This window comes from Mustela lutreola, chromosome 4 (assembly GCF_030435805.1).
Source record: "Mustela lutreola isolate mMusLut2 chromosome 4, mMusLut2.pri, whole genome shotgun sequence".
Classification (NCBI taxonomy): domain Eukaryota; kingdom Metazoa; phylum Chordata; class Mammalia; order Carnivora; family Mustelidae; genus Mustela; species Mustela lutreola.
In genome coordinates, this window is record NC_081293.1 from 130,987,575 (window position 1) to 131,001,169 (window position 13,595).

The window sequence follows — 13,595 nt, forward strand, 5'->3', positions numbered from 1 at the left end:
ACCATTGGCCGCACTAATCCAAAAGAAAAGAGAGAGAGCCCAAATTCATAAAATTATGAATGAGAAGGGAGAGATCACAACTAACACCAAGGAAGTAGAAACAATCATCAGAAGTTATTATCAACAGTTATATGCCAATAAGCTTAGCAACCTAGATGAAATTGATGCATTCCTGGAAAACTATAAACTCCCCAAATTGAACCAGGAAGAAATCGACAATCTGAATAGACCGATATCTAGTAACAAGATTGAAGCAGTGATCAAAAACCTCCCAAAAAACAAGAGCCCAGGACCTGACAGATTCCCTGGGGAATTCTACCAAACTTTCAAAGAAGAAATAACACCTATTCTCCTGAAGCTATTTCAAAAAATTGAAGCAGAAGGAAAACTTCTAGACTCTTTCTATGAAGCCAGCATTACCCTGATCCCCAAACCAGGCAAAGTCCCTACCAAAAAGGAGAATTTCAGACCAATATCACTGATGAATATGGATGCTAAGATTCTCAACAAGATCTAGCAAACAGGATCCAACAGCACATTAAAAAGATTATCCACCGGGGCACCTGGGTGGCTCAGTGGGTTAAGCCTCTGCCTTCGGCTCAGGTCATGATCTCATGGTCCTGGGATCAAGTCCCATATCGGGCTCTCTGCTCAGCAGGGAGCCTGCTTTCCCCTTCTCTCTCTCTGTCTCTCTGCCTACTTGTGATTTCTCTCTTTGTTAAATGAATAAATAAAATCTTTAAAAAAAAAAAAAAAAGATTATCCACCATGACCAGGTGGGATTTATCCCTGGGCTACAAGGATGGTTCAACATTCGCAAATCAATCAATGTGATACAACAAATTAATAGGAGAAGAGAGAAGAACCACATGGTCCTCTCAATTGATGCAGAAAAAGCATTTGACAAAATCCAGCATCCATTCCTGATTAAAATGCTTCAAAGTTTAGGGATAGAGGGAACATTCCTGAGCCTCATCAAATCTATCTATGAAAGACCCACAGCAAATATCATCCTCAATGGGAAAAAGCTTGCAGCCTTCCCATTGAGATCAGGAACAAGACAAGGATGCCCACTCTCAACACTCTTGTTCAACATAGTATTAGAAGTCCTAGCAACAGCAATCAGACAACAAAGAGAAATAAAAGGTATCCAAATTGGCAATGAAGAAGTTAAACTCTCTCTCTTTGCAGATGACATGATTCTTTATATGGAAAACCCAAAAGACTCCACCCCCAAACTACTAGAACTCATACAGCAATTCAGCAACGTGGCAGGATACAAAGTCAATGTGCAGAAATCAGTGGCCTTCTTATACACTAACAATGAAAATACAGAAAGGGAAATTAGAGAATCAATTCCATTTACTATAGCACCAAGAACCATAAGATACCTGGGAATAAACCTAACCAAAGAGGTAAAGGATCTGTACTCGAGGAACTACAGAATACTCATGAAAGAAATTGAAGAAGGGGCGCCTGGGTGGCTCAGTGGGTTAAGCCGCTGCCTTCGGCTCGGGTCATGATCTCAGGGTCCTGGGATCGAGTCCCGCATCAGGCTCTCTGCTCAGCAGGGAGCCTGCTTCCCTCTCTCTCTCTGCCTGCCTCTCTGTCTACTTGTGATTTCTGTCAAAATAAATAAATAAAATCTTAAAAAAAAAAAAAGAAAGAAATTGAAGAAGACACAAAAAGATGGAAGACCATTCCATGCTCTTGGATCGGAAGAATAAACATTGTTAAAATGTCTATACTGCCTAAAGCAATCTATACTTTTAATGCCATTCCGATCAAAATTCCACCGGTATTCTTCAAAGAGCTGGAGCAAATAATCCAAAAATTTGTATGGAATCAGAAGAGACCCTGAATCACTAAGGAAATGTTGAAAAACAAAAATAAAGCTGGGGGCATCACGTTACCTGATTTCAAGCTTTACTACAAAGCTGTGATCACCAAACAGCAAGGTACTGGCATAAAAACAGACACATAGACCAGTGGAACAGAGTAGAGAGCCCAGATATGGACCCTCAACTCTATGGTCAATTAATCTTCGACAAAACAGGAAAAAATATACAGTGGAAAAAATATACAGTGGAAATAAATGGTGCTGGGAAAACTGGGCAGCTATATGTAGAAGAATGAAATTCGACCATTCTCTTACACCGTACACAAAGATAAACTCAAAATGGATAAAAAAGACCTCAACGTGAGACAGGAATCCATCAGAATCCTAGAGGAGAACATAGGCACTAATCTCTTCGAATATCAGCCCCAGCAACTTCTTTCAAGATATGTCTCCAAAGGCAAAGGAAACAAAAACGAAAATAAACTTTTGGGACTTCATCAAAATCAAAAGCTTCTGCACAGCAAAGGAAACAGTCAAAAAACACAAAGAGGCAACCCACGGAATGGGAGAAGATATTTGCAAATGACAGTACAGACAAAAGGTTGATGTCCAGGATCTATAATGAACTCCTCAAACTTAATACACAAAACAGGCAATCATATCAAAAAATGGGCAGAAGATATAAACAGACACTTCTCCAATCAAGACATACAAATGGCTATCAGACACATGAAAAAATGTTCATCATCACTAGCCCTCAGGAAGTTTCAAATTAAAACCACACTGAGATATCACCTTACACCAGTTAGAATGGCCAAAGTTAACAAGACAGGAAACAACATGTGCTGGAGGGGATGTGGAGAAAGGGGAACCCTCTTCCACTGTTGGTGGGAATGCAAGTTGGTGCAGCCTCTTTGGAGAACAGTGTGGAGATTCCTCAAGAAATCAAAAATAGATCTTCCCTATGACCCTGCAATTGCACTCCTGGGTATTTACCCCAAAGATACAGATGTTGTGAAAAGAAGGGCCATCTGTACCCCAATATTTATAGCAGCAATGGCCACGGTCGCCAAACTGTGGAAAGAACCAAGATGTCCTTCAACAGACAAATGGGTAAGGAAAATGTGGTCCATATACACTATGCCTCCATCAGAAAGGATGAATACCCAACTTTTGTAGCAACATGGACGGGACTGGAAGAGATTATGCTGAGTGAAGTAAGTCAAGCAGAGTCAATTATCATATGGCTTCACTTATTTGTGGAACATAACAAATAGCATGGAGGACAAGGGGTGTTAGAGAAGGGAGTTGGGGTAAATTGGAAGGGGAGGTGAATCATGAGAGACTATGGACTCTGAAAAACAATCTGAGGGGTTTGAAGTGGCGGGGGGGTGAGAGGTTGGGGTATCAGGTGGTGGGTATTATAGAGGGCACAGATTGCATGGAGCACTGGGTTTGGTGAAAAAATAATGAATACTGTTATGCTGAAAATAAATAAATAAAATAAATAAAATAAAATAGCTTCCAAAAAATAAATAAATAAAATAAAACATCTTCCAAAAGAAAAAAATAATAATAAGGGGTCTGCCTTCGGCTCAGGTCATGACCCCAGGGTCCTGGGATTGAATCCTGCATTCGGCTCCTTGCTCATCAGGGAGTCTGCTTTTCCCTCTGCCTGTTCTGCCTCCTGCTCCCCCTGATTAAGCTCTCTTGCTCTCTGATAAATAAATCTTTAAGGGAGAACATTCTGGCAGTAGATTCTTGAAACTACCTGATGAATGGGGAGTTGAGATATGACAAGACTGTCTTCCCAAAAACAATTTTAACAGTCCTTCCCATGCCATATGCTCTTTGTACAATTATTTTGATATTCCTCTGAGAGATGGGGGTCTCTCCTTTACTTGAAACTAGGAGGGAGCGGGCTGTGTGTGTGTGTGTGTGTGTGTGTGTGTGTCTGTGTGTGAGACTGTTTCAACCAGTAGAGCTCAGTGGAAGTAAGGCAAGGAAGGTGACTTTTCAAGGCCAGGTCACAGAAGGGGATGCAGCTGCTCTGAGGCTGAAAACTTGAAAACTGCTGCCACCTCCTCCCCCTTCTTGAATATGAAGAAAAAGGAAGCTCAGGTGTGGATGCACTATATGGAGTCCAGAGTATGTTAATGATTGCCTGATAGTCCCGCTGGGTTCTGAGGGAGATAATTATCAACGAATGGAAATGTTAGCACAACAATGTGAAAATGGGTCCCTGAGGAAAGGGAGGTTTTGAGTCAGGAGCGGCTCTGAGTCAAATACTAAGAAGTCATTCAACACAGCTATCAAGGATTTTAGGCCCAGTCTTTAGCAGGTACTTCCTCTGGGTTTTATCCACATAAGCTCATATTTCATTACATCTTAAAACCTTACTCATGAGGTCAAGGAACCATGGTAAATTATATGTGAAAGATCACATGTGAATGAGGATGGTGAGGTCCTAGAGATTGGCCCATGTTATTTATTTTGGAATAATTTTAGATTCACGAAAGAGAAGCAATGATGATAAAGTTTGCATAAAATCTTCACTCTCTCCCTGTTAACACCTTACAGAACCATGATACAGTTGTCAAAACAAATATGCTAACATTGGCACATTATTATTAACTAAACTAAAGATTTTACCACTTTTCCTACTTAAGTCCTCTTTAGGGGTTCCAGAATCCAAGCTAGGATAAACTTGGTTGTCATGTCTCTTCAAATCTGTGATAGTTTTCAGTCTTTGTGATCTTGGTATTTTATTTTGCATAACGTTCCTCAGTTTGTGTTTGCCTAATGTTTTTCTCACAATTAGACCATGGTTAGGTGTTTTGGTGAAGACTACCAGAGATAAATTGCTGTTCTTCTCACATGTCAGGGTGATACATATTAAGAAGGTTAACGGCTGATAACTTTGATCACTTGGTTAAGCTAGTCTACAGGGTTCTCCACTCTAGTTATTGTTTTCCCTTTCCACAATCTATTCTCCCCCCACCCACAATTTATTCTTTAGAAGCCAACTATTCAAGTAAAATGGAATCCCACTACTTGGAAAGGAGCATCTATACTATTATTTGGAGTTCTCCTGAAAGAGATCTTTTCCCCATTTACTTACTCAATTATTTATGTCACTATGGGGTGGGGGGGAGGCAGAGAGACAAAAAATACTTATTTGTAATAATTGTTAATCTTCTTACTGAAATTGTTCTAGTTTGGGCCATTAGGAGTTTGAGTTGGCTCTTGTATGTTTCACATAGCACAACCCACTGGCTTTTTCACCTCTTTGCTTCCTGGTACTATTTGTTGGGCTAATCTCATATCACCTCTGTGTGAGATAACAGGGAATATATATATATATTGGTCCCTGCCCCTGGTTCCTAACACATAGCTCCCCAAACTCTTGGGATTTCCTAAATGATGTGAACAGTAGGAGTATCTTTTGTTAAATTTAGTCATTGACCCTGGTTCTCAACACAAAGCTCCTAAATCTCTTAGAACATCGGGGTGGAGGGGTAATAGGAATCTTTTGTTCTAATGAAGTGACTGCTAGTGACTTCTGGATGGGAGCCGGTCACCAGAAAGACCAAAGTGTTGATTGAAAGCTTGGAACTTTCAGCCCCATCCCCTGTTCTCAGAAGGGTTGGCTCTTGAGTTAATTATCTATGAAGCCTATGTGATGAAACCTTCATGAAGCCCCCAAAACAGTGTTCAGGGAGCTTCTAGGTTGGTGAACATATGAATGTCCTGGCAGAGAGAATGGAAGCTCCATGCCCTTTCCCACATACCTTGCCCTATGCATCTCTTCCATCTAGCTCTTCCCGATTATATCCCTTTATAATAAATCAGTAATTTATTAAACTATTTTTCTTAGTTCTGTGAGCTGCTCTAGCAAATTAATTGGACTTCCAATTTATAGCCAGTCAGTCAGAAATGAACATAAAACAACCTGGACTTGTGATGGTCATCTGAAGTGGGAGACAGTCTTATGGAACTGAACTCAACTTACGGGATCTGATGCCATCTCAGTTAGTGAGATTTTAATAAAAAATCGCTGGGATGTCCCAGAAAATTCCTTGCTGGGAAAAAACCACACAGTTGTTGGAGACCAGAAATGTCAGAAGTGTAAATGTGGTATTTGGTAGTAATGTCAGAGTAAAAGAGAAACATACAGGTGTGGTGTAGGGTTTCCTTCTACACTCTGTGCAGCTACTTCTTCAAGGAATCCTGGTTCTTTTTATTGGAGACTGGCATTTAGACACCAAGGCCTAGGCACTGGGTGTGCTGGTTATTATTGGGGTATTAATATTTCTCAAAACATTAAGTCAGCCCAATACATAATATGGCCTAAACGGAATGTGACAAAATTGAGAAATGGGGAGGTTGAATGTTTGCCTCCTTTTAAGACTTTATTGATACTCTCCACCTAAAAAAAAACAAAAACAAAAACTTAGGAATATTCACAAAGTGATGCGTTCTCAAAGAAACTGTGTCAACATGATCAAATAATGTATTATCTAAGACTTATGTATCTTGATACATAAGTATCAAAAATCACCATTGTCCATGAAAAAACGTAATATGATGTATTAATAAATATTAGGTTATATTCTTAAAAAATAATGGGGGGAGGCAGAATATTTCCAAGCCCTCTCAGCAGACATAGCTGGAAAATACGTATGCATACTAACCTATATATGCATACATATTGGCCCATGTTATGTCTCACAAAGTGAAAGGTAAATATTGGGCTACTGGGTATCTAGGTGGTCCTGGGCTAAGTCCAGAAGACATTATCAATTGAATTAAAAGATTCATGAATACTCAGGGGCTCTTGAATTCACAAGAGTTTATCATACTAGATGTAACCTATTTCCTCCTCTTGGTAGGAGTGGATCGGAGAAATGCAGCTCGCGAAGTATATGGATTTTAGCAAGGCATTTGAGAAAAACCTCTTACCCTTGAATTAATTGTCTACGCAGTATCCAGTAGTGCCAAGCACCATAGTAGGTTCTCAAATGTTTGCTGAAATAAAGGATAACCCCTTATAAATAGGAGAGGTAAAGGGATATACTGGATGAGTCAGGGTTCAAAGTAACTTCTTGATGGCAAGATAATCACTTGAATCAAACAAGAAATTATAGGGAAGTTTTAAAATTCTTCAGTTAGCTTAAAAAAAATTTTTTTTTATCTATGTAAGTGTAAAAATTGTGGCTAAACAACACTGTGAAAAAGACTGGGTCAACTCCTATCAGTCAGATTGGGATTATTAGGGTGATAGAACTGAAGTTTCATGAAACTTAAGATATATATTGGCTAATTGAATTTTAAATAAAAAAAAAAATTCTAAGGGAAGACAGCCACCATGTAGTTAGTAATATTATTTACGATTCTGAAGAAGGAAGAAAAAAGTACAATTTTCTGTGTTTAAAGCACAAAATAAGGCAGTAGGTAGTGGAAACCCCTGCATATTAGTTGTTTCTAAATGACAGTTTTGAAGGCTTAAGGGAAAAAATTAATTATCAATGTGAGAAATAATACCAAGACAATAAATCAGCTAGGTTTCAAATTCCACAGAGACCAAAAAAAGATTTAATATACATACACACACATACATGCACACACACAAAGCCAGATTGCCAAGGATGTGTGAATATGCAACTTAATGTGTAAATTTAGAATAATTAAAAAAAAAAAAAGACAACTCATAAATTTAAAAAAGGAACTGAAGTTTCACTTGGAAAAGATAATTTTGATCAGGAATTCTTAAGCTTAAGTGTGTCTAATACACGGAGTCAATGACCTGGATGCTTGGCCCCCACTTACAGATTTTTAAACGTACGTAGGGTGGTATCCAGGAATCTGCATTTTCAATATGACTCTTTAGGTAATTCTGATGGTGGAGATACTCCTACCATATTATGAGGAAGAAGTACCTAGCCAAGATAAACTACAGAATTTGTGGGCCCAAGGCAAAATTCAAAACATTAAGTCAGTGTTAGCAGAGCATTAAACTAAGCATGGGGCCCTGTGACAATGCACAGGTTGCATACCCATGAAGCCATTTATTATGTCCTGAGGTAATGATCTGCCACCCCCACTAGATTAAAGGTTTAAAAAAATCCTACTTAATTTTAATTCACATTTAAATAGTCACACATATACTTAAACAAAATGAGGCACCTGGCTGGCTTGGTTGCTAAAGCATGCAATGACTCTTCATCTCAGCATTGTGAGTTCAAGCTGCATCTTGGGTTTAGAGATTACTTAAAATATTTTTTTAGATAATAGCCACCCATAGCTAATGGTTACTGAACTGGACAATGCAGCTCTAGCTCTTGAATGTTTTATTCCAGCCAGCTGCCCCAAGACAGTCCTTTCTTGAAAGGAGGCCAAGATGGCACTAGTTACTAGCCCTCCCCACACCTACCTATTAAGAACTACATTCCAGGGGCACCTGGCTTTCAGTTGGGAGAGCAGGAGACTCTTGATCTTGGGGTTGTGAACTGGAGGCCCATGTTGGGTTGTAGAAATTACTTAAAAATAAAACCTTAAGACAACAACTGCAACAAAACTAAATTCCAGTCCTGAGAGGCCAATGTCTGTCCTGGTCTCAACGGAAAGACCCAAGAAGTGAGCCAAATTCAACTTTCATTCTGCACTTTCTATGGGACAGTACTATACAGAATGACCATATGAGTCTAGAATGCTTATCAGTAGCATTAATTTGAGAAAAATTGAGAGCAGGTTCTGGCTCAGACTTACCTGAGTTCTATTTTTGCCTCCACTAGAAAAGTCCACTTTAATTCCAGACAATCTAAGACTTGGGTTTCCTCATCTGAAAACATGGAAAATGTCACCTCCCTCATTGGGCTTGGGAATTGAAGATGAACATAAACTGTTCAGCACAGCATCTTCCCAATAAAGAGCTCAATAAACATGAGTTAAATAACTGCAGTGTGAAATAGTAATCTGGTTACACTGCTGAATAGCTACAGCCTGAGGTTTTTTTTTTTCTTTAAAGATTTCATTTAATTTATTTGACAGACAGAGATCACAAGTAGGCAGAGAGGCAGTAAGAGAGAGGGGGAAGCAGGCTCCCCACTGAGCATAGACCCTGATGCAGGGCTCGATCCCAGGACCCTGGGATCATGACCCGAGCCAAAGGCAGAGGCTTAACCCACTGAGCCACCCAGACACCCCTACATCTTGAACTTTTGATTGTAACTTAGCATCAACACTTTGAAAAGGAATGCCACTCATTCCTCTTTTCATATAACTGTTAAGTATCCTCTTAGTAGGAGACTATATGGAATATCAGTCTGGTCTAGTATTACATACTCATAACCTACAGACTTTCAGAGAGTTGTTTTTAAGTAACAAATTAGGTATTAAACACACATTTGAGTAGCAGATATTAATGAAAATAGTCTTTAGGATGGGGAGAGATTAGATTTTTAAAGTCTGCAAAATCGCCTTTTGAATATTATGAAACTCAGGCTGTTCAGAAAACAGCAAACAGAAGATAGCATATTCAACATTGGTTAAATCTGCCAGATGGACTTTAAGGGCTGTCTGACAGCAGGATTGGAAAAACAGGCCCTAGAAGTGCCTGAGGAACGCAAGTTATTTAAAACACACCTGGTGTAGGGGCGCCTGGGTGGCTCAGTGGGTTAAAGCCTCTGCCTTCGGCTCAGGTCATGATCCCAGGGTCTTAGGATCGAGCCCCGCATCGGGCTCTCTGCTCGGTGGGGAGCCTGCTTCCTCCTCTCTCTCTGCCTGCCTCTCTGCCTACTTGTGATCTCTATCTGTCAAATAAATAAACAAAATCTTAAAAAAAAAAAATAAAACACACCTGGTGTAAAAGAAAACTCAATTAAGTCTACAAGGAGATCTTAAGGTGGTGACTGTCCCACTGAGGCCATTCTCAGAATTCTGAGTCAGGACTGTTTGTTGCATTGCCCGAGAGACAAAATACAGACGATTACTTTCTAAGGTCTATCAGGGCAATCAGGGCAAGGAATCCCCCCAAATCTGTTACATTAATTTTAATAAGCACTTGCCATGTACTATATTTCTTCAGCATCTAAAATATCTTTGTAGCTCTGTCAATCCAATACCTCTACAGGTTTTGTGCCAGAAAACTTAGGGAAAACCTTTAGAGTAAACCTTTAGAGTCTGAAATCTCTTATCAAATTTCAGACTGAAACAGAATCAGTACATGGTTGGCAGATAGTCCTTTCACACGTACGCTATCATTTAAGTTCTTAAACTTTTCCACATACACATTTTAGGATTAAAATATTAAATATTTTCAGTGTAAGTGCAGGGATCTTGTAAGTTCATTTATGATCTATTTTTTTTAATGGCCAAAATATTGAAATTAGAGAAACTCTATTTTGAAGGTTACCAAGAACTTGTTGATGTCAAATAGGTCAATCAATGTTTCTATTTGATGGAATAAAGATGTTCAGACAGTGTTGGGTGTCTGGTCAGTACTTACAGTTCTTGACAGTATTACTGATGGACTCTACCAGCTTCTTCAGAGTCTTCTGGTCCATGCCAAGTGTGGCTTCAACACACTGCACAATTCTCAGATACCCTAGTTCCAGGCCTATGTGTCCTGGATTGCCACTGGTTCCACAGTTCACTACTCTCTGCCCAACAGAATGTGACCACGGCAACATTCCAGAACCAAACACAGAAGGTTCTCCAGTGATTGGAAAATATGCAGCAATGGTTGTTACCACTCAATACAAATGCAGGGATGTTATTAATGTTATTGTGATCTGAAATATATAGCAATTCAAACATTTATTTTTTTTAGGGCTAAATACCACTTAGATCAGTACTTGATATTACTGTCATTTATTTTTCCTCAGCACAAACTGTACAGTTGAAAACGTTTCCTTCATATCTCAACACATAACTGAGAAATAAGATGATAAAAACTTTATTTTTACACTGAAATAAAATATTTTCCTAGGCTACAAATAATTGCTCCTCCAAAGAGTATAAGCTCCTTTAAAAACTCTAAGGGGTGCCTGGGTGGCTCAGTCAGTTGGGCATCTGGCTCTTGGTTTCAGCTCAGGTCATGATCTTGGGGATATAGGAGGGAGCCCTAAAATGTGATCCTCTTTCATCAGGGAGTTTGCTTGAGATTCTTCTGATATCCCTCCCCCTGCTTGTATGTGCTCTAAAATGAATAAATAAATTAAAAAAAAATTAGAGAACAAAAACTCTAAGCACCCTCTCATGATCTCCAGAGAGAGACTGTAATCTGGGAGCTCCTAGAGAAATGTAAAATCCCACTTGACCCCTCTAACTTGTATCTGACTGTAAAAAAGCATGCTGTGCATGCCAACGCCGGCCAAAATGACAACTGTGCTAACTCCTGCCTACTGTCAAATCCTAACAGAGAACAAACAACTCCTGGTCTATGTTTGCTGGCTTTCACTATGGCAAGGAAGAAAATGTACTAAAATGATTTTTAGAATTTAGTACACTACATTCTTATACATTTTAAATAAAATTTAACAAGGAATTTTAAAATAAAGACAAACACATCTGGAACAAAAAAGCTTTCCCAAGCCTCTGCCTTTGGCTCCTGTCATGATTTCAGGGTCCTGGGATCCAGCCCCACTTTGGGCTCTCTGCTCAGCGGAGAGCCTGCTTCCCCCCCAACCTGCCTTCCTCTCTGCCTGCTTGTGATCTCTCTATCAAATAAGTAAATAAAATCTTAAAAAAAAAAAAAAAAAAAAAGCTTTCCCAGAACTTTTCTTTAGGAAATAACCAGACGAGGGTTCACTGATTTTAGGTTGAAAACTGGCAATGTTTTAAAAGTGTGAAATCTGTCACTTATGTCTAAAGAGTGTGCTCAACTTCTTGGAGGTTAGTCTACTGTTCTTCATGAGAGTGTTAGGCAACAGGATTTAACAACATCAGGACTGAAGGACTATGGACCTATACTCAGGATAAAAAAAGTTCAGGATATTCTTATGGTATTTATTTGTTTTTTAAATTTAATTTATTTGAGAGAGACAGACAGAGTGAGAGATAACACAACCAGGGGGAGAAGAAGGGGGAGGAGTAGGCCTCCGGCTGAGCAGGGAACCTGATGCGGGGCTCAATCCCAGGACCTTAGGATCATGACCTGAGCCGAAGATAGACACTTAACGACTAAGCCATCCAGGTCCCCATACTCTTATGATATTTAAAGCAGCTAAATATACTAAGGGCAACCAAATAAATCCAAAACAACCAGATAAAGTACTGGTATAAATTCAGTTTTTTGATTCAGATACTCATCAACTTTGTTCCAGCTACCTTGGCATCATTATCCAAATAACATGTCCTGTGTTTATAAAACTGGAGGAAAATTATTCAAGAAAAAGCATGGTCTGCTGGAGGGAGAAAGTTAAGAGATGTTAGTAATTTACATATAACATTACCTGGTCAAATCTTCCCGTACCTTATTAGAAAGAAGACTGTTAAGGCTACCAGCAGAGGAAGAAAGGGGAACTCCCTAACACTGTTGGTGGGAATGTAAGCTGGTGCAGCCACTCTGGAAAACAGTATGGTGGCTCCTATAAAAGTTAAAAATAGAGCTACCCGACAACTCATCAATTATGTTGCTAGGTATTTACCCCAAAGATACTAATGGAGTGATCCAAAGGGGCAACTGCACCCCAATGTTTATAGCAGCAATATCCACAATAACCAAACTATGTAAAAAGCCCAGATGTCCATCGACAGACAAATGGATGAAGATGTGGTATGTGTGTGTAACACACACACACACACACACACACACACACACACACTATAGGATAGTACTCAGCCATCAAAGAACGAAATCTTGCCATTTCCAAAGACGTGAATGGAACTAGAGGGTATTATGCTAAGGGAAATAAATCAGAGAAAGACAGTATCATATGATCTCACTCACATGTGGAATTTAAGGGAAAAATAAAACAAGATGATATCAGAGAGGGAGACAAACCATAACTCTTAACCATAGGAAACAAACTAAGGGTTGCTGGGGGAATGGAGTAACTGGGTGATGGGCATTAAGGAGTGTACATGATGTGATGAGCACTGGGTGTTATATGCAACTGATGAATCACTGAACTTCACCTCTGAAATTAATAATATACTGTATGTTAGTTATGTAAATTAAAAAAAAAAAAAGGCTACCAGTAGAGGAACAATGAGAAAAGTGTTTCCTAGACCGTCAACAGAGTTTGGAACCAAATACAATTTTTTTGCCAAGTCATCTTCTTCCTCAATCTACTAACAGTTGCTTCTTGTGGGACATAGTCATCATGTACTGGACCAGTGTACAAAGGAACACTGTTATGTTCATACCAAAAACAATCACCAAATAACCTGATAAACTTAACTTTTAGCATTTTCGTGAACAACAATCCTAAGAAACTTCCTTTCAGATTAAAAAAAAAATGTTCCTCAAACTTGCTGCATACTCAAGAACATATAGATATCTTTTATTAGGAAAAAGAGTATGAAGTTTTAAGCATAAAATTTAAGGAAGCTTAGCAAGAAATATATTATTTTTACAGCTAAAAACTTGGGGACATGTCTTATCCACTTCTTGATCCCAGTAGTGCTTCTTTTTTTTTTTTTTTTTTTTTTTTTTTTTTTTTTTTTTTTAAAGATTTTATTTATTTATTTGACAGACAGAAATCACAAGTAGATGGAGAGGCAGGCAGAGAGAGAGAGGGAAGCAGGCTCC

At 39.0% G+C, this 13,595-nt stretch overlaps 1 protein-coding gene across 3 annotated transcripts in view; it reads right to left on the bottom strand.

The window, feature by feature from the left end:
* The window catches only part of LOC131829367 (calaxin-like), a 34,306-nt gene extending 20,830 nt beyond the window's left edge, over positions 1–13,476 (bottom strand). For all 3 annotated transcript variants that reach the window (XM_059171107.1, XM_059171108.1, XM_059171105.1), the window contains exon 1: positions 10,347–13,476. In XM_059171107.1, the coding sequence (XP_059027090.1) occupies positions 10,347–10,530 (184 nt within the window). In that variant the 5' untranslated portion in view covers positions 10,531–13,476. The remainder of the gene's footprint in view (positions 1–10,346) is intronic.
* Positions 13,477–13,595: the final 119 nt, after the last annotated feature.